We start from the raw sequence: 21,746 nt of genomic DNA, 5'->3' as shown, positions 1-21,746 counted from the left end.
CGTTGGAAGTGGGATTAAATTGCCCTGCCTCAGTTTCACAGCCCGGTTTTCACACACTCGCTGGGGCACTGGAGGACTTGCATTCTGGTTCTCCTGCCTGGCTTCCCTAAGTTTACTTTTAGTGCTGTTTTCTAAAAGCACAGCCTATATATAAGACTTAGATGCGAGTGGGTCTGCCCTTTTTCACAGTGCTGACGGGCTCCAGGCAGGCTAGGGAGTGCGAGGCGCCCGGGGAAGCCCCTGAGGTTTTGCAGGAGTGGGGCAGGCGCACTGCTCCCTGCCTGTGGCCGCTCTCCTCCCGCGCCGCGTAGGAGTCGCTGTGCTTCCTGCTGCCTTTCCACAGTTTGTTCTTGTGCTTTAAATGGCAGCACACGGTGACCTGATGTAGACGGATGGGACACGTCCCTCACTTCCATGCTTGCTTAATCCTCCTCATCCCTGGGAAAGTTCCTTAAATGTGCTTCTTGCCCTTGCTCCGGCTGTTGGTTTCCGGTCTTATATTGCTGCCTCTCCTCTCATTACTCGCTTCCACTGCTGCCTCCTTACTCCTCTTGCTGTCCTCTTGTGTCTCTGCTTTCTCACACCTTTGCAGCACTGTGTCTTTTAGCACCATCTTTCTGGACAGTGGTGAAACATTCTCATAGAGCTTGTATGTTGGTAGGGAGCCCACACCAGTAGCCTTGTGGAGTTCACTTGTGCTCCTCACCAGACCTCCTCGAAGCAGCTGTGCTCCTCACTGGTGAGGTGCACCACACCAGTTAGGAGTTGGTGACATGGTGGATTTCTTCTCTCTTGAGGTGCCTGGGAGTTGACAGTTGATTTAATGATATTAGTGCCAGTGCCTCCTGTCTGGAGAACGCTTAAGAAGCATAATACTTGGAAAGGAGAGAGGAATCTTTCACCTCTGAGCAGCTTAGGAAGTAATAAACATTTGTGAGGGTGTTTCTCACAACTGACTTTTCATCCGTCCATGTCAACTCATCTTCGAAGATGATTTACTAATACTAACTTCACACTAAATGTATGAAAATATAGTGCTTAAACATACTAAATTTTTAAAGTTCTTGAATATTGATGGTCCCCTGTCCTACATGACTATGTACTGGGGTATTGTGTTTAGAAGAATAAAGTCTTTGCATTTCTCTGGGAAGGGTGCCTAGGATAGGAGGATGAAAGAGGAGAACGGAGGGAATTGTGTTCTTGTAGGTACAGCTGTTCGCAGCTGTGAGAATCTGGGCAGAAATATATTTACAGGCAGAAATAAATGTACAGTGTTGGGAGAGACTAAACTAGTGCTACCCTGGGAAGTCTTTACGTGGATTCTCGTCAACTTGTGTTACTCTGCTGTGTCTCCTACAGTGCTAGAGTTGTCATTTGAAAATGTTGGTATTCTGGAAAAAATCATCGTCTTCCCAAATGTTCTCATCTATTCTCATCTATTTTGTTTCTTTTACTTCCTCAATAAGTCAAACCACTTTCTTCCCTTTAGCCATTCCTCTTTTAAGCTTTCTTTTAATTTTGGTTCTGTTAGAGCTTGATCTGTTTTCTGAGAATTTGTAGGTTTACAGGAGAGGATAGGAATAGCTGTTTTCTGTGTTCCTGTTCTGTATTTTGGGCTTTTTCTAATGATTCAAGTTGAAAATTTTCCCTTGTACCTGTTACTGGAATATATAAGTGTCTGGTTTGCAAAATCAACAATATTGGCATGGTCTTAGTAGAAATCATGTGTACCTGAACTTCTTTTTCAAATGGAAATCTCTGTGAACAGCATTATCTGTTCTTTGGCTCTTGTTAGTATCTTCCAGTCGGTGTCTTGAGCTACCTGCAGTTTCCCGTCTGCATTTCCACATGCAAAGGAAAAATATTCAGACTGATTGTAAGATAAAGTTTGAAATTTGGTGACATTCAGCTATCTGAGGCACTCAAGCTTACAAGCTCTTTGTTGCTGAGATGTTGTGAGAAGGCCTTGGATGGGAACTTCCAGAGAGCTGTTGGCCTGATACCCTTCTAGGCCTTGTCTTCTCAGGATTTTGAAATTGTGAGTCTGGGAAGATCGTTAAGTAAGAATGCAGATTCTGCATTTATTAAAAAAACAAAGCAAACCACAGAAAGCTGTGTATTTTGGGAAAAGACCTTGTTGGTTTCAGATACGCAGATGCGATTCTTCTTTCTCTGGAAAAAAAAGAGATACAGACATGTTATGCACATATGGTGTATCTAGATAACTGATTTGTGTATGGAGTATGGGTTTCTTTTAATGTAGACTAATGTGCAACCTCACTTCCTCTTAAGTAGTTGTGACAGGAACTTCAGGGCTAGTGTATTTGGAACTGCAGCCCAAATAAATGTTTAATTTTAGAATGACAGATTACTTAGGTCTGTCATTCTTTCCATATTCTTACTATGCAAGACTGAGCAAATACTGTATAGTAAACTTTGGAGTTGGCTATTGTATAGACACGTATTTGCTTCTGGGCTGAACATCTTGAAAGAAGTGGTTTAGAGCATTCTTTTAAAAATTGATTTCACTGTTGCAGCTACTGCTGGCCTGAGTGTTCTAGTATCTGCCAGAGGTAATTATGGACAGTTGGTTCAGATGTTGCTTAAATGTGTAAGCCTTGATGGGAAATGCAGTGGATTTCAGCCAAAATGCTAATTTCAATGTTTTGTCATTTCACAGAACTGTGAACTCAGAACAAATTATTTTTATACTGATATACTGATATGTAATCATACAGCTAGGGCCAAGTTCATCCTTGATGTAGCATTGCAACCTGCAGATGTGATTACAGATAGAGTATCAGCAGTAAGCTTAAGTTGACAAATTTGGTATCCATGGTAGTGTGGTGGCTTTATTTGCCTATGATACCAGGTAAGTTTATGTACTTTGCACTGAAGCTCGTGATGCCAAGGCTGCTTTCCTCCAGGAATGCAGTTTAAATCTAGTGTGTGTATATTATGTGAACTGTAATCCTGTCCTTTGGATTACATTGTACTATCAATTGTTATAATAAAAATAACATCAATTTGATATATTTTATATTTTAAACTTTTTTGTACATTAACAGTATTGTGCTAGGGATGCATTTACTGGGTGATTCTCCCCCCCCCCCATTTCCACTATAATACAGAAGAAAATTAAACATTACTGTAAAGGTCACAATTTAGGAATCTACCTTTCTTTTACAGCCAATGAACTGATATTATTCTAGCTGTCCAGCATGGGTTRGGTTACAATGATAGAATATATGAGTAAGAAAGATATTCCTTAGTGTTACTTCAACAACTGGTCTTGAGTGAATCCGTCAGTAATTTAGGAGGTTGTTACCTACTGTCAACTAGGCAAGAAGCTGTTAGAGCTAGAATGTATGCAATATTCAGATTGATTTTTTTTCTACATAGTCAATACAAACAACATGATATCCTCTTTTAGAGCTTCAAGCCCACTGAGGTATCATTTGGGATACGGCTGATGATTGGCCAATCACAGCTTTCAGGGATGCACACAACTGCAATGTCAAAGGAGAAAACAGACCTATCTAAAGAGGTCAGTGTGCACGTACTGCATTGATTATAGTTTTCATGGTGTGGAGAAGAAAGGCTGCAACTCTTAATTCTTCAGTAGATTCCTTTAGGTTTTCCTGAGTGAGAACTGTGTCTTGGCGTAGATTGAACAACATTTCCTCTGTTCGACAAATTGCAGGTTATGGCAAGCATTCAAAATCCTGCAGAGCTGTGAGTGCACCTGTGATGTTCACAAGTAGTAAGAGTCTAATACTGAACTCTTAATATGGATGGGACATAAGTCAGGATCATACCCTGCTTTGGAAATGATGATGTAGTCCAAGCAGGGACAGGATAGCCCTGGATGGAACCGGAGCTGTTGGATTCCTCGAGKAGCTTGTGTCTTCTCAGCTCTGTTTTGCATGTTCATGTGGCTCAGTCTTCCTTTTTCCTGAAAGATCCTGTCTGCAGCTGTTTCCTGCTGCTGCAGAGTTAAACAAGCAGTGGAGCAGAGATGAAATTGAATTTGTTATTTSTTTTATGGGGCATAGTTATATGCTGAGAAACAAACAGAGTTTACCCTTGTCATATTTATAACCTTACACTGAGAGAACTAGTTTTTATTTGGCCTCTCAAGACTGTATCTGCACTGGGGGCCTGTGTGCTTTATGAGGCACACTGCAGTGTTAATCTCTTGATTTTTGGACTGGAGAGGTTATCAGAGCATGCTACAACTGCCTGGATGCCTAGATTTCCCTTCCAAAGGAAACCTAAGATGAACAGTAGCCATAGCCTTCTCCAAGCATACATTTGAGAGGAGCTCCTGGTTTCCTTTGTTTAAACACACTTTAAGGGCTTGTGCATTGAGAATTGCCTAAAAATAGGAAAGGCTGAAATCTCAAGCTTTCCGTAGCCACCTCTGTGCTCCAAATTGACAGCTTTCTATTCCTGTCAGTTAACACTAACATGTTGTTTTTCTGCAGTGAGCATCTGTGAGCAGTATCTCTACTGTGGGCCAGATGGTATCTGACTCCCAGCTGTCTTGCACTCACTATTTGCTACTTATTACAGCCACATTTGTGAACAGGTCATCCAGTGAGAGAGTAGAAAAWGCCCTGTGACTTCTCTGGTCACTTTAAGATCAGGAGTTGAGTTCAACACCCATGATCTCTAGATAGCTGTGGTGAGCATTCTGGAGATGATTCAGGATGCCAGTGTAATCATGAGTGCATGGAGAAGGTAAATATTAAGCCAGTGCTTAACGTCCCTTCTAGCTCAGAAACTCTGGCACATCAAATGAAACTGGCAGGCAGCAGATTGAGGACACATGAAAGGACTTTTTCGTACAGTGTGTAGTTAAAGCTTTGTAACTCATTGCAGCAGTGTTTTGTAGCTGCAGACGTTTCCCTGGATTGAGAAAGAGCACAAACAAACTGAGAGAGGAAAAAAGTTTTGCGGTGTGTTAATCCTAAAGCTACAATTTCTGGCTCGGGAAGTGCCTCTGCAGTAGTTAGCTGGAGGCTGGGAAGGTGTCCTCGGGAGGTAACGCTGGCACAAGCATACGCCTTTCTTGTGGCTTCTGCTGTTTGTGGCAGGATACTGTATTAATTGGACCTTTCATCTGATCCAGTGAAGCTGTGCTCGTGTCTTTAGTCTAGGTGCAGGATGCCATTGCTCTTACTTGATCAGTAGTACTATGGGCTTTATTTGCCAATGTTAGTTCAAGGGAGGAATGAGAAGGAGAGCATATTTTTTCTGTTTTATTACGGTTTTCTTCTCGAGCAGATTATAAAGAAAATCAACAAATCTACTGTACCTTTGAAGAGTATGATATTTGTTGACAGTGGTCATACTGACATCTTTCTGCTGTTCRTGAGTGAAATTTCTATGTAGACAGTAGAAGCTGAGAATAAATCAGTTTTCAGATCTCATAGCATAATTTGCTTAGTCATTTTCATTTTTCAGCTTATGTGTTGATTGCCTGTTGTTTCAAGTGACTTAGTTTGGGCTGTTTCAGAATGGCTTTAAAAAACAGATTCTGAAATCAGTTGAACCAGGGTACTCCAGGATATGCCATGTTTTAAAATGTAGGTGGAGGTAGTTTGCCCTGAAAATACTTAAAATACCAAAGATAGAATGAAAGGGCGAAAGGTAGTGATACAGTAATGGCTTTGTCATAGAGGCTGAGAGGAAAAAAAAAAAGGATATGGAAAGACATAACAATATTAGTAGATAGTGAATAATTTATAGAGAGAAAAGGCGATAAACAGTAGAAAATAATGGAATATTTTCAGTCCTGTGGTGGGATCTATTGAGATAATGTTATAATGCCGGAGAAGGGGGCAATTAAGAAAGTTTTAGTCAAACAGTCCAGGCATTATGCGACTGCGAGTTGGGAGTCCACTTCTACTACTGAAATGAGGTCTCTTCCACTATGTGCAGCTAATTTTACTTGTTCTAACATCAAAAAGTTCCACAGAATTTACTAGAATTGGATGAAACTAACTAATGCATTTATTTTTTAGTTAACAGTGATTAGCATACTTTCCCTAGCTTGCTTTCTATTTATTCCAGTTTTGTTAGCTAACATCATTAGCAATCCTCACGTTCCAAAGTCTCAGAGATCTCATGCATGTATGTATTTTTGTTTTGGAAAGGGAAAGGAGGAGATGAGGTATGCTTTTGTTCCTTGTTTTTGTTTTGTTTGCTTTTGGATAGCTGAAAAATAAATACTTGTTAATAGTTAAAGCTTGTCCCTTGGGCATTTAAGGATATTATTCTATATTAGGGTTGCCTTTCAACACAACATTAGAATTCCCCATCTGCTCCTGCTCTCCCACGTAGACAGGCACCTTCTTTGTCTCTTTACATCCAAACAAGAATTGAAGATCCTAGAAGAGGAAAGGGAGTTCACTATCTTCAAGAAGAAATTGCCACTCTACTACCGCAGGCTTTGTTGAATTTAGTGTAGCCCTAAAAAGCCAACAAAATGCTGAATTTCCTATATAATGTTCAAAATGCTTTTTTTTCCCCCTCCATTTTATCGCCTTTCTACAATTGACAGGTAGCTTTTATGTAACATACTTAGATCTTTTCATGTTAAGATTATGAGGCCTAATTTGATGCCTTGTTAATCTTTTTCCTGGTAATCTGTAGAAAAGCACAGCTGCACTACTAAAAACACACTGTTTATCTATGATCTCTGGGTCTGGGCAGCCTGCAGTGTTCCAGAGATCAAAGTTTAAAACAGACGTGTCAGTCCTTCGTAGTTCCCTGTATTTCAGCTCACGATACCACCCAATCTATGCTTGCAGCTGATAAATGTATCTGCTGAGCTTCAGCCTGCTTACATGTGAGTGTGCGGCCTTCTTGCACTGTAGCTTTAACAGAAAGGTATGTCCTGGCAATTTGATAACCATACAGTAAGGTAAGGCAAACTAGTTCAGTGGTTATTTGTAATGAAACGGTCATCTGATTACCTAGCTATTCCTTTTAAAGTAAAGAGTCTTAATGATTTTTGTCTTTTTTTTTAAAAAAAAAAGCATTTTAAAGGAGTATTTTTGCAAATGACATTTCCCCCCTTCCTTTTTTTCATGGCCTATGTAGGAAAACTACCACATTTGTTTAAGGATAAACTGGGAAGTCTGTGGTTTTCAGCACACACATTTTGAATAATATTTATACAGACTATAATTTAATGGGCCATATAAATATTTATCATATGCTTCAGGCCTTTGATCATAAATGCTTGTTTGTAAAGCCGTTCTGTCCCTGCTGCGATTTGCAAAGAAAGAGGCAGTTGCTGCTTTAGTGTTTGGAGGGAATTTTGGCTTCTTGTTCTGTCTTAGCAGTTGTAGTCATGGAATAACACAGTCAAGTTTGATAYGTCTTTTTAAATTTGTTTTTCTCTCTCCTCCTCCTTCTGGTTGCAAGTCCAGCTAACAGCATGTAAATATGAGGCCCTAATCCTGCAGCTGACAGGCAGAGCTGTACTAAGTTCTGGGGGTCCTTGTTTCATGGCTGCAGGAATCTAGGCATTCTGTCAGATCCCTCGCCGCTTTGTCTGTCAGAGTGCAGAGGCATCGTCATCTACTCGTGTTGTTCCTGACAAAGGTGCTGTTACAGAGCAGTCTCCCTATACCCTGTTTAATTAAGAAAGAAGAAGAAGAAGAAGAAGAAGAAAAAAAAAGACTAGCATCCTAACATAGATACTTCAGAGTAGTAAGATAAAAGGTAGAGATATTACAAGCACTGCTTTCCCCCACTTGGAAAGGCTATAATATGTGTTACCCATGCCTAGAATGTTTTAGGGAATATTAGGGAATATTTGGAGAATATTTAGGAGTATTGCTCCTTAAGAACTGACCGCTGTGATTGGTTTGCTGCTTTTCCCGTGATTGTATTCACTACAGAGGCTGTATACTAAGAATCCAGTAAATGCGAAATACAAAACAAAATATTTGGACATGGCAATGAACTAGTGACAGGATTCAAAGATAGGACATTTGTACTGGGACCATCTTCTAGCTCTGGAGTTGATTAGGAGTCTTGTCGTTTCTGATTAGCAATCTTCTCTTGTACCAAAGGAACTTTTTGTAAACAACACTGAATGGCAATATCCATCCTTAAATTCGTAATAAGCTACTTCAGATATTTTCCACAAACCTCACTGYTGAGTTCCTAGTTTCTCAAGAGCTGCTGTTAGGTAGAGTCCCTAATTGGTGATACTTAAGAGCTAAAGAAGACAGTGTTTTCTTGTGGATTCAGTTGACAAGTAGGTGAAATCCCAAGTGGTTGGTGTTCCAGAAAAACCCTTGGCATCAAATGATTGTTTTGCAAGCAAATCATATCCTGTTGCAGAGGCATTAGACTTTGAACAGCCTTAGTAACTTGAATGCTTTTGCTATGCTTGAAAAAATGAATATTTACTTTAAGCATTTTTCTATAAGATACCGAAGTATGGCTTTTTAAATCTAGCTGAGCCTTACTCAGAGAAAGATCAGTTTAAATAGATTTGTAATTCTTGTTTATGAATTTTGCCACTTAACTGTTTCTTACTAGCTGTCAATCAATTTACAGAAATAAAATAGTGGATATTCATAGACTGGCATATACTGCATGAACATATAAACAAACCTTACTTCCTCTGCAGTCAGTCACACATGTGCACTGGTTGCTTAGTAAGGAAAAAAGAAAGCAAACATTACATGGATTGATTGGGTTCCAGGTTTCAGATGTTTGTGGGAATAATCCAGTGCAAAGCCATAATTTTAAGTGCTGAGTAGGAGGTACTATGAGCTTAATTCTCTAACATCTGTTAAATTTGCTCTCAAAGTAGCAAAAACACATTAATGAGCTAAAATCAAGGCTGCCATACCGGGAAGAGAAGTAAAAAATTAGAGTAATACTGTGTGTGTGAGAGGGAGGCAGGATGTAAAATATTCCTTTTATTATCTGTATTCTGTGAAAAGCACGTAAGAAACATTTGCCTATGTAAAAAAGGGGGAGGAGGGAGAGAGAAGAAAAATCTGCTTAGAGACTTGTGGTTTATTCTCTTCTTTTTATGAGTCAGCAGTTAGGAGCAGTGCCAAAATTGGGAGAAACAGGGAAATTCATGAGATAATATCAGGAACAGTTTATTTTATGCAGTTGCTTCGTAGTAAAATTTCTAGCAAGTAGCTAGCAGCATCTGCAGCCAGACTTCTAAACTTTATTTGAGGAAATCGAATGCAAAATTACAATGTGAACATCATCTGTTGAATGTCTTAAAAGTCTCTTTACAACTGAGCGCTAATGCAGTGTGCTTTAAATATCCCCAACTGGTAGATGTAGTATTAATCACTGATATCAGGAAAACCGTCCTGTCACAGAGGCATTAACCTTTGTTAGTCTGACCAGGTCATAGAGTCAGGGCCAAAAAATAAAGCCAGCTTTCTTGCTAGTATTCCTAGGAGTTAGACTCACGGCACACCGTATTTTTAGGTGATTGCTCAGCACTTGAACGGATGACCGTACTTAACCAGATTAGTTTATATTGCGCCTAATCTACTGGGTAGATTCAGAATGCTGAACAGAGTAGCTAATATTCCCATTAGTACTGCAGTATGCTCTCTAGCTTTGGTTTTCTAGTCTCTGATATTATTAAAAACTAAAAATCCATACAGCTTCCTCTAGTGACCCTGCCGTGGTGCCTGCAGGATGCTGTGTGATAACTGCTTTTGGTTTGTACTGTGCTGCTTATGAGCTTTCGTGCTGGACTGGAGACACAGAACCAAAAAAAAAAAAAAAAAAAAAAAAAAAAAAAAGAGAATTTCTGGCTCCAAGCAGTGGTAATATAAGCATAAAATGACAGATTCAAGCAGTACAGAATGATGGTATGGTATAGGTTGTCATTAAAGAACTCCACAGACTAACCACATTTCCACTAACCATTTAAAGGGACAGGGGAAGGGGAAGGCTGAGTAATTTTCTTCAGCCAAGGTGTTGGCTTAAGCCAGAGTTTCATTTGCACTTAAAACAGTGTAACTCAGCTGTTACAGTGCTTAATTATTATCAGCATTATGCTTGCATTATGAGTTTTCTGAGGTGAGGGACCTGCTTCCTTTAAACCTCAGTAATAAATTTGTAATTCCTTATCAACAGCAGTGGTTACAAGCCAACCACTAAGATGAAAAGCCACTATGTTGTGACAATACTATGTTCATGCCGACACCCAATGATAGATCTAAACCTGTACTAAAGTGCTAATAATATGCCACTCAGCTGGTTGGCTGTATAAGGGGCAGCAGCTCTTGGCTCTTCAATCCTACAGAGAAGAGGAGTCAGTGGAGCGAGGCATAGCCCACCTTTCACTAGTTCAAGAGTGATTTCTTTGCACTGAGGCAATGGCATCTCTGGTACAGAGGCTGCTTGCTTCCTGAGTGGGAGCTGCTGTTGTCTTGTCCAGAGGTGAATATAGCTTGCCAGTTATCAGTAGCTCTTCCACCTGCCAAAAGTCAAGAAAACCTAGGAGTCTCTGGATCAGACTTTCTCTTTTGTGCATGGTGTCAGCTCCTGATTCCTACTGCTTTTGGAACCATGCCCTTTCCTTCCTCTCTTCCTCCCTCTTTGTACTTTATTTAGACATGATACTATGACCACTGCTGAGTTCTTTGAATGAGAGCATGAATTTTATAGCATGTGTATTCTTACATGCAAATTCACTGTTTGCTTTTCAGGAGCTTCTGTGCCATGCAACTTAAATACAAGCATTTGACAAAAAATAGCACAACTAGTGTGAGACTTGGAAAGCCAAATTAATTAAAAATGTCATGTGAAGACTTTCAGCAAAAAAGGAGTTATCAAACAAAGTGCCTACACAGTGTCTGCGCTGTCCCATTCAGCACAACTTTTCATCATTATCCGTCATTTTAGCTGTATGTCTTTAAACCCACTATTTTTTACTCTTTTTTTTCCCTACAGGTTTTAGTAAAAATGCAGAGTAAGAAGCAGGCTCCATTAAATTACTATGTTGGAATTGATGTTGGATCGGCAAGTGTTCGTGCGGCTTTGGTAGATGAATTTGGGACAGTAGTGGCACATGCAGATCATCCAATCCAAATTTGGGAACCTCAAACAGACCACTATGAGCAATCCTCTGCTGACATATGGACTGCTTGTTGCTCAGTCACAAAGGTATGTGAAAACACAGAAAATGAAGTGTGCTGTAGGCAGCACTTCAAGTTTTGAAAGTTTCAGGTCTTCCAGTCACGGGACTGTGACTCYCATTGGTATCCTTGTGCATTAAAGGCACTTTTAGGATGTGGTTGATACAGCCTAACAAACAATGTCTGGTTTTTGGTAAGGAGCTGAAGACCAGAGGGGTTGCATGATGCCCCAAGTTACGAAAGAAGCTTTTGATACAACTGAGAATAGAACTAAACCTCCCATTGCACTGTTAGCTTAGAGGGAGGACTTACCACTGCCTCCAGCATTCACATGTAAGGATTTTATTTTGCTGGCATGTGTTCTAGCACCAAGACAGATCTTTGGGAGTCAAGGCTGCTCAGAACCTTGTAGCGTATATATTTGAAGATGCGCACTGTATTGCTCTGGAGTCACAAAGGAAGATCTATTGTAGATAAGTTGTGATCTGGTTTGTGGATGGTGCCTAATGTAATGTCTGCTGCTTGCGATCCTCGTTAAGATGCCTGACCAGTGTTACAAGACCAAAATAAATTACTTGTGTTTGTGGGTAGTATCAAGCATAAAAATAGGCTGAAATAAACCTTAACCTTACTATGAGGGAAAATCTGTCTTTTTGTACCCTCTGGTCCAAGGATCTGCCTGTACATGCTGGTGGTAAAAGTAAATTAGTGACCTTGGTTGGCAGTGTATGTGTAGGCCATTTCGTCCTTCTTAATAAAGCCACAACCTGCTTCATGTTCTGGGGTTGGTTCTTTAAATATTCATGAGATGCCTGGTAATTTGCAGATGGACAGTTCACCCATTCTCTTGTTATTGATCAGCCTTTTCAAACATTAATGAGCTTGGCTCTGCAGAAAGTGCCCTGAGATGAAGGAGACAAGAGGTGAGGGGGAGGGAAGGAAAAGAGGAGAGTGAAAGGAGTCATAAGGAAGCTTGATACTAAAGCGGAGCCAGTCTTTTATTGTGCTTATTTGATTTTTCTCATTGTGAATTGCTTTGTTCTTGCTCTGGGCTTCTTTAAATATAGCCTCTTGCATTTAAGCAGTAAAATATGGTCTCTGGAACTATAGCTTTAAAGAGCCAGTAAGAGACTGGCATTGTGGCAAGTCTAATAAAAGTCTTTCATTATAGAGCTAAGTAAAATAATGATAATTTGATTGTTGCTGAGAAGTGGCAATTTATCACTGCATTACTTAGGTGTCTTGCAACCTTATTTGGCCCTTAATCCAYGTGAGTGTTGTATTTTTTCTTGCAGTGCTGCTGGAAGCCACGAAGTTCAGAGCTTTTGGAGCAGGGATTTTTTTTTTTTTTGGATATTTTCTAAAAGGGATCCTATCCAGACGCCCGATAGCAGAGTTTTTGGAAAGATGTGTATTACAGCGATAATGCTGCTGCTACAGGTTTTGACCAATTTTATAGAAATTTATTTTCTGGGACCTTTCACCATGGCAAGAAAAAACCCTCTGTGGAATGATTTTGCCAAAGCAGTTCAAGAATATCAGTGCTTTCATACGGTGTGTGTATTGAATGAAGTAACCCAAGGAAACACTTGGCCCTAAACCAGGGCATTTTCGTATGTCCGTGTTTCACATCCATCTCAGCTCAGAGCCTTTGGAAAAGAAACAAAATAAACATTGCTGGTTTTCTGCTGCCTTTATTGTCTGATATTCATGTGCTTCCTGCTTTCATCTGGGGCTGTGGCTAATAAGGCAAAAAAAGCTGTTAAAGAACTTTTCATAGAGCTTTGTAAACCAAAGAAATTTTGGTAATTTGTTTTGATTTTTGATTAACATTCAGACTGAGTTTTTTTTAGTATACTGAATCTCAAAAATATAGGAGTTTGAGTTTGCAATTCCAACTTACACCCCATTCTCTCTTCTCATTAGTTCACATGAAATATACATATATGTGGATATATTTATATGCAAATGTGTTTTGAATATGTTCACAGAAAGTTGTGTGTGGAGTAGATGCCAGGCAGATTCGAGGGCTTGGTTTCGATGCTACATGTTCTCTTGTTGTTGTGGATAAGCAGTTCCAACCCTTGGCAGTCAACTGTGAAGGTAGGACTCCAGCACAAAAACTGATGTTACTGAGCATGTTGTGCCACTGACATGAGTGAACTTAAAATTTTACCACAAATGCCAAGTTATGGGGTTGAATCTTGAAGATACAGATGACAGAAACTCTCTTCTTAGGAACAGATGTTTTTCTAGGTTTTTACCATTTTAATTTTACTGCAAAAGAAATTTTAAGATGAGAATCATTTACTTTTTGGCTAAATATTTGACATTCTAAGATCAAACTCATTTATCTTCCCTTGAGAGGCTGCTAGTTAAAGAAATCTCTGCTCATTTTTCTTTTCTACAGGTTTTCTCCTCCTTCAGACTTTACTAATCACTGCTTTTATTGTGTGTGTAAATGCCCATCCATACTGGCTAAAGGAATGTTAAAAATGCAGTGTTAGAATAATTTAACGGCTTACTCTGTCTTAGAGTTACAGGCAAGAAGTTCAGCTTATGTATCTTATTACACGGTTGTACTGCCTTTGTCTAGGACAGAGCTAAGCTTCAGAGAAAGATCACAGACTGTTTTTGCAGATTTCAAGGTTTAATTATTTTTTGTGTAAATAATTCAGAAGACTCAAGAAAAATTTGAGGAATGCATCTTTATTTTTCAGAGAATCTCACCTAAGATTAGGTTTGTACTAAATCAGTACTTACATAGCCACAATTATAATTTTGTTGATGTTCCCTTTCTGTTCTCAGATGTATTTGTCAGTTCCTCCTATCAGTCTCAAAAAAGAAAAAACCTCTTTACCCCCAAAATGCCCTTCACTAAATTTAGACCAGATAAATATATTTATTTTCAGTTTAAGATTCTCTGACATTCTATTCAAAGTCTTACAATGTCTGGGGCTATTTTGGTTGTTTGAGTCAAATTCAGTTCTCATTTCTTACCCTCTGACATCCCAAAGAGTAGAAATGAGTGCAAAGAAAAAAATGTACACAATGTTGTTGTTAAATGCTAAATGAAAAGACAGGAACACGCTTAATTCTGTAACACTGACATGGAGATGTATTGGTCTAGTTTCAGGCAGTCACACAGTTCTAAGTTGTACTTGAATCCATGTTAGTGTGTTACTTGTGTKCCTCATAGTTGTGGCTTGTTTTAGAGTGTGCCTTTGTAATTAAGTATGCGTGTGTGGCTGTGCCATGAAGTTGAGTATGCAGTGTACGCAGCAAGAGAGGAGTCTGAAGTGTCACCTGCATTACTGTTCCACCTGCCTGGGAGGACTTCTGTAGATTAACTTCGATAAAATGCTCTCTGCTTTTTGTGCTGTTGTATTATGCACACTTAGCAAATGCTGTTGTCTTCCACCCCCGAAATGAAAGTATTTCAGCAAATTACCCTGTATTTCAGTATTTCTGAAAGCATTTAGGGTGGTTCTTCCCATAACAATGRAAGAGGATAGAGCATCCTGTAGCTATCTAGCTAGCTGATTGGCTGAGTTTCAGTTAATAACTTAATTGCTTGGATTTTGTTATGTTTTTAATTCTCATAATCACCAAAGTGGTCACAGAGGATTCTTACATATTTTAAAATAAATATGGTTACTTGGTCAAAAGCTTTGGCTTTGAATGAAATATGCTGTACAAGAGCATGCCTTTTCAAAGTTCTTGGGCACTCAGAAGCTTGGCTGTTTTTAGTCAGGATGCTTAGTGCCCACCATCTCTTAAAGCTGACTCCGAGGGGCCAGAATGTTATCTATGTTATATTTGTGTATTTAGTGTGGATTATCAAAGTAAATTGTATTTGAGTTTTTAATGCTGAAATGGAAGTATGAAGCTGCTTAGAACCTAGTAACTTGCAGTACTAAGATGGAATTAAACCAGAACTAAAATAAGCTTTTTTTGTTTGTTTTGTTTTTGGTCAAGGTCAAAACCATAGGAATGTTATTATGTGGATGGACCATCGTGCAGTCAGTCAAGTAGACCGAATCAATCAAACAAAACACAGGGTTTTGAGCTATGTTGGGGGAACAATGTCTGTGGAAATGCAGCCACCTAAATTGCTGTGGATCAAGGAAGTGAGTACATATAAGACAGTTGTGCATTTTTACTAAAGGTTAATAGTCTTTATTTGTTAATTTCTGTGCATGAGATTTCTGAAATAAGACTTCAGCATTAACCTAAATTGTTCCTGTGCTATTAAAAAGAATCTTAGCATTGGTCCCAAAGGGGTGCAAAGTAAGGCCAGACTTAAGTCACAATTAATTTTGAGATTCCCTTTTTCCTATAGATTAATTTACAAATAGCTCCGTTTACTGAAATTTAGTATTTCTTGGCCATATTTCATGTGCCTTTCTTACATGATTTTAAGATCAGATATACATACAAAAAGTTAGATGCAGTTGATGAATGAGGCCTGAAAGTGTACTAAGATGTAGTTACATAGGCTTACTTCCTGCTCCAAATACTGTAGCTAGACATGCTTATAGGGGCATAGGTGCTCCTTCTGGGAGGCAGTTATAGCTGCGTACAAACAACACTGTCTCCAAATTGGATATTCTTTGCAGAAGTGCCACTTTTGAGGCCCTGCATCTGACAGTGACAGGATGTAAGATGTCTTTGGCTGCTGGTAGAGAGTTGTTCACTTAGTCAGAGCTTCGTCAGCCTTCCCCAAAAGTTGTTCAGTCCCTTCTGTAGGAAGTAGGCCAGCTGTAGAAGGAAGGTACTGTGTTCATAATGTGGAACTCTACCTCTATCTTGTATTTAAATTTTATGTATTTTGGGCTGACATACAGCTGTTCAATAATAACTATTAGAGGAAAGGAAAAATGCTTGCCACCTAAGTTTTTCATAACCTCCTCCAATTTGGCTTTTACCTTTGGTCTTGATGATGCTTAYTGTGTTTAAAATATTTGTATATTGAAAAATCTGAAATATCAGTACCTGACTGATTAGGCAAGTGCCTTATTTATGAAGGCCAGATTGCTGAGCCTCCTAATGTGGCCACCCACAGATGCATCTTTGTTATGGCTCCAAAGCCCTCTCACATTACTGCTGTAATATAAAAGGGAGAGCAAGTATCATAGGGCTCTCATTCCCTCCATGAGCATGTGGGTAGGAAATAGAATTCTCTTTATCCAACATGACAGCCAGTAGCACAGATTGCCTGGTAAAAGGATGTTACAGAATAAGGCTTATTCATGTGTTATCTTTCAGCTCCTGATGTACTAGCTAAAGGGATTATCATTCTTAAGAGAGGGTTTTTTTTTGTTTTGTTTTGTTTTGTTTTTTTAACTTCAGCATCTGTTGACTGAGATGTTCATGTGACAGTCCCTGCTTTAATCAAAATGAGTGGGCTAGCAAAGATATACTGTTAAACTGCTTAAGCTAACCCTATTTGGCTTAGGCCTTGWAAGGTACAGCTACGGTAGCACCTCAGCTAGCTCATAGGAAGGAACAGTTACATTTATTAATGAGCTGGTGGTAAACGTGAGAATTGGGCATGTTATGGTATATTTTTCAGCTTGGAAGAAATATGCAACAAGTCTTGACTTACTAATTCCCCTACACTTACTGAAAAATAGGAGGGTGAAAAGAACTGTATGAACAGTGGTTGTTTTCTTCTGAGTGCCAGTCACAGTAATACACCTCTATATTACCTGAGTTTTAGGGCTAGGAGCAAAGGTTCATTTCAGTCTCTCACATTTGAGAGAAAACTCTTCTACTGTGTGTTTACCCTTGTTCTGAATTTTGCCAAGGGGACAAATTTTATAACAACTCTCATGTGGAGAACCTGACTTTAGAAATTGCAACACCAGCTTGCAGGTGTGCTGCTACTCGGTGGAATGTCTTCAAGTGCTTTGCAAATAGTAAATTAATTAAGTCTTTTTGGATTCTTTAGCATTAATATTTTATAGATGAGTAATCTATGACACAGATATTAAAGGCATGGTCAGAAAAATACCTGCAAAACAGTACATATTTCCCTCTGTCTTTGAGTTGTATCATCTTTCTTTTCTGTTTTTAGTATATTTCCCTCCTGCTAATGCTGCATAATATCTGGAGGTGAGACTTAGTTATATTTTGATCTAGCTCAAACACGATGAGAAGAAATACTCTATTCAGATTGCAGGACTATTTATTAAGCTAGTGCTAATGCACAAACTGACAAAAAGAAAAAATAGTTTTCACATCCCTGTGGAGATTTGCAAGATTAGGAGGTAGAAGGAAGCATTTTATTTTTATTTTATCTTTTTTTTTTACTGAGAATATTTGAAGACCTTGCACAGTTAAGTTGGAAATACCGTTGTGCCTCTAATTTTGATCACTGCTATTCAAAAAATAACTGCACTGTATTTTGATTTTTGATTTGCATAGGCCACACATTGAGTCAGTTGGCCAGATGGGAACYTCATGGGCACAAAATTAGATGCTTTTTAAAAATGTGGTCCTCAGTGTTGCTTAGAAGACAGCCAAACTGGGATCGTTATGGGCGCTGTATGTCAGGAGTGAGTTGGTTGGCAGAGCTGCCTGGGGAGGTTTACAGAATGTCTGTCCACACTGTGTGCCTGGCTGTGATCATGGTCCTTAGTTTCCAGGCTTCCTGACTACTAAATGTCACTAAATATTATACTAACAAGATTTTTTTAAAGTATCTTACAGATCTGAGTAGTTTATTTGTTTTATTTAAATCCTCCTCACCTCTGTTTATGTTTCGTCTRTTACAGGTGAAATAACTTTTCCTACCAAGATACTTTTTGACCAATGGGCAGTGCCTTTTCAGGAGCTGCTTCAAAATAAGATCCCTTTAAAATCTTCCCAAAACGCTGTTGCTATATCGTATAATGCTCTCCCAGTATTTTCTACCAGTCGCTGCAAATACCTATGATCAGTTTGTTTGTTTTATTTCTAAAAACACTCCTCATTCTTTCCAGAACTATTTCCAGCCATCTGACTGCAAGTGCAGTCTGCTGTTTCATAGAGGAACCATATCGGTTCAGGCCAAAAATCCATTTGGCCCAGTATTTGTGTAATTAATAATGTATTTTTGTTCTGTATTTTGTTGTCCTTTGTATTTGTTCTGTTTTGTTCATCTTTTCTGAACACCCATGCAACTACTTGCACCTCCAGTGCTCTGTAGTACTGAGTTCCTCTATTTAACTCTACTTTGTATGAACAGATATCTGTGTTGTTAAACAAGCTGCTAAGTTTTCATTTCCTTTCGAGTTGGAAGTTTTGAGACAGTGAACTATCGTTCCCTAGTCAGCTCCTCTATTCCGCACAGATCCTTTTGGATCTTCCCCACTCACATCCTTTCTTTTCCAACTTGAAGCATCCTAACCTCTTTTATTTTCCCCTGTATGAGACTCCTCCATTCCTCTGATCATTCTTGTCTCCTTCCTCTGTACAGTTTTAAATTCCGTAATACCCTTTTAGAGAAGGCAAACCAAGATGCCAGCGGAYCCTACATCATAGCGATGTTTTTTTTTCCTGCCTAATACTATCAAGTATTAGGCAACTCTACCTACTGCTGGCAGCACCAAGCTTTCAGGAAAAACATGAAGTTACACTGCTGGATCAGTCAGTCAGTCACTGCGTGATTTGCCCAGCAGATACATGTTCTGGACCAACTCCTTATTAAATAAACTAGGGGATTGTTCAGATGTCTTGACTTTGCATCACTAGCACATTACTGCACATCTCAACAGGAAAAAGAGAGTCTAAATAAGTACATGTGAAGTTTTATTTCTTTAATACTTTCTAAATCCAGCTTCTCATGGGGTTGTTGTGAGCATACGCTGGATTCCTCTACTTTCATGCTCTGTTCTGAAGAATCATGTTAATGCAAATATGTGTTTACATTTCAGCTTTAGAAGGGAGCTTATTTCTACACTGAAAGGTTTAAAAATTGCCTGACAGTATGCTAAGAACTTAATTCAAAGAATGGGTTGGGCACATTCTTCTGTGACTAGCCACAATCAAAACTGAACTTGGAAACTTCCCAAGACAATTAGCTTATCTTTAATAACAAAAGATTTTTACTYAGTCTAGTGAAAGGAGTGTTTACAAAATCTAAATCGAAGTGTGCTTAGGGCTTTTGTCTCTCTGTGTAGGCATCACATTTCTGGAAAACTTTTGGTTGGAAAGCTTGACGTGGCTACAACACCTACTGTTCAAAACTAAAGCTACATTTTGTATAGTCATGCTACAGGTCAGCAGGTACATCACAGCTTTTAAAGCTTGACTTTTGCCTTGAACTCCCTGGAAACTTTTTGTATTCCTTAGGAATTAAACATATGTTCTTGCTATTTTTTTGCGCTTGACATCCTTGCCCTCATTTGGTGCTGTATGTATTCTGTATCTGCTTGCATTCATGTGGGTTTTGCAGATGCAATGCAGTGGGGAAAATAACTGCWTTATGTATAAAATTATGATAAGATAACCAACCACCGTCAAAAAGCTGAGTTAACCTGATGTAGAAACAGTAACTGATGATCTTCTGATTATAAACAGAAATTAATGGAACAGATTTGCCTACCTGATAGGTACTCAGAATGGTCCACTGGCTTTTCAGTGCTCCATCTGGGGATTTGTCATACGAAATTGCAGTTTTACTGATACAAGWTACATTGCATGAATGTGACTGTCAACTGAATTAGTTTGCTAAAGGAGTAATTTAAGATACTGGTGATTTAGGAGACTAACTATGTACACTTTTTGAAGTAAGTTGGTTAAAGTATTGATGCTATATCACCTATTTTTATTATATCGGTAGGTAAATTTTACATTATCATCAAAGCCTTTCTCCCACTTTCCACTACGTTAACCTGTCTGTGGAAGACAACTTTAGGAGATCCTGTCTTCAAGCTTCAGAGGAATCTGGGCAAAAGTTTGTCTTCTCACTGTTTGCCCTGGACCCTCYTAACTGTACTATTTAAAAACTTGACATCTCTGAGGAAGAGTCTGACAAAGGTCACTTTAACAGTATTGCTAACTTTCATGTGGTAAGACATTCCTTCAAGGAAAGGAATTGAAGTTCTACTACTTTTTTTTTTTTTTTTTTTTTTATTTATTTTTTTATTTTTTTTAGTCTGAACAATTAAACAGTAATACTAAAGAATACAGCTTAGTAAATTTATTCTGAATTGATTGGAGGTAATAGAGGGAGGAGGAGCGGAGGACGGCTAAGATGACCTAACTGTACTTTTCCATTTCTGTCATCTTTACATTATTGGAATTGAAGATGAGCTCACTCACCATGAGGAATGAGCTGACTTCATTGTGCAAGAGGTAGATGCTGGTCCTTACCTCTTCTTTCCTGTTATGCTTGAGACTTGGATTTGTTTGCAGAGGGATGTTGCAGTCTTTCCTTCAAATCACAGACTATCTTTTCCATACAGTATTTTATTTTGTATATTTCTCTTCATCTCCTTACGTTTCCATACTAGACACTTAACTAAAAACTAGAGACTTCAGAACTTGTTCTTTCCCTTCTTTCTCTCAAATTAAGAATCTGAACTATGAAGGTCCTGATAGGTCTTCTGACATCTTTTATTTGAATTGTATTGACTTAGATTCAGTTTAGCTTGGTGGCAGGTGACTCATTTTACCCTCTAGTGCCTACTGGTTAGTCTACATGAGATTAATTGGGTAGTCTTGATGTTTGTGGTTGCAGATAGSTGTTTGTAAGACGTAGGCATAACTGCAAGTGGAAGATGTTTTTAGGGGAGAGCCATTTGCAGTAAGTGATAATTGAAGTGTATAGTGTGTAGGGTAGTCTTGTTAAAATGTGCACATTTGTGGTCCACTTACGAAGAATCTTCTATTTCTGTGCCTGTGTTGACCATGTGTGGTGATAAACAGTTTCCGATGTTAAATATGTAATCTAAAGCAAAATGTGCGTATGATTTTTTTTTTCCATGAATACTATCACTTTTGGATTTGAGATATGGTTCATAAGAATCAACTTAAGATGAAATGGAAACAAAGAATCATTATCCTTTCACAAATATTTAGAAATTAGTGGAAAGATAATTCTAATAAGGTCTTCCTAAAGTCAGTAACATAATTWTAAATGTAAAAAATAGTAGAATGTAGATGTAAATAAAAAATGTAGAAAGTAGTCCTGAATTATATCTTCAGTCTTTCAGAACAATCAATTAAATTAATCTCCGTCTCTGTTATTTCCTCAGACTTCTTGATTATTTAGAATTATCTGGCAAAATACTATTGAAGTAATTCTTCACTTTTGTAGTTGCAAGTACTTTACTTTCTTAGGACTTTACTATGCAGGTTGTTTTATGCTGACTTTGGCCAGAGAAACTGCATGCTCACTGACTGGATGAGTGTATAGATGTAGGTGTAGATGTGTGTAGATGTATGCTTGTGGACTATGAAGTGTGGGTATGTTCTGTTGAATTTGGAAACTATTTTGCTGCAGATGTTTGTCAGCTTGACTGCATGGATGTCTATGTCTATGGTGCAGAAAATGAACACTACAAAAGTAAGAGCATAGCTTAAACAAAGTAATGTAGAAGAGGGACT

At 38.7% G+C, this 21,746-nt stretch overlaps 1 protein-coding gene across 7 annotated transcripts in view; it reads left to right on the top strand.

Moving 5' to 3' along the window:
• The window catches only part of FGGY (FGGY carbohydrate kinase domain containing), a 152,145-nt gene that overhangs the window by 501 nt on the left and 129,898 nt on the right, over positions 1–21,746 (top strand). For 6 of the 7 annotated variants that reach the window (XM_085307963.1, XM_085307961.1, XM_085307960.1 and 3 more), the window contains exons 2-4: positions 10,966–11,178; positions 13,142–13,253; positions 15,129–15,280. In XM_085307963.1, the coding sequence (XP_085164089.1) occupies positions 10,978–11,178; positions 13,142–13,253; positions 15,129–15,280 (465 nt within the window). In that variant the 5' untranslated portion in view covers positions 10,966–10,977. The remainder of the gene's footprint in view (positions 1–10,965; positions 11,179–13,141; positions 13,254–15,128; positions 15,281–21,746) is intronic. The other variant, XM_085307962.1, reaches the window with a different exon arrangement.

This window comes from Rhea americana, unplaced genomic scaffold (genome assembly GCF_003343005.1).
Source record: "Rhea americana isolate MKP2758 unplaced genomic scaffold, rheAme1 scaffold_27, whole genome shotgun sequence".
Taxonomy (NCBI): Eukaryota; Metazoa; Chordata; class Aves; order Rheiformes; family Rheidae; genus Rhea; species Rhea americana.
The sequence above is the reverse complement of the archived record's forward strand: the minus strand, read 5'-3'. Positions and strand labels throughout refer to the sequence as shown.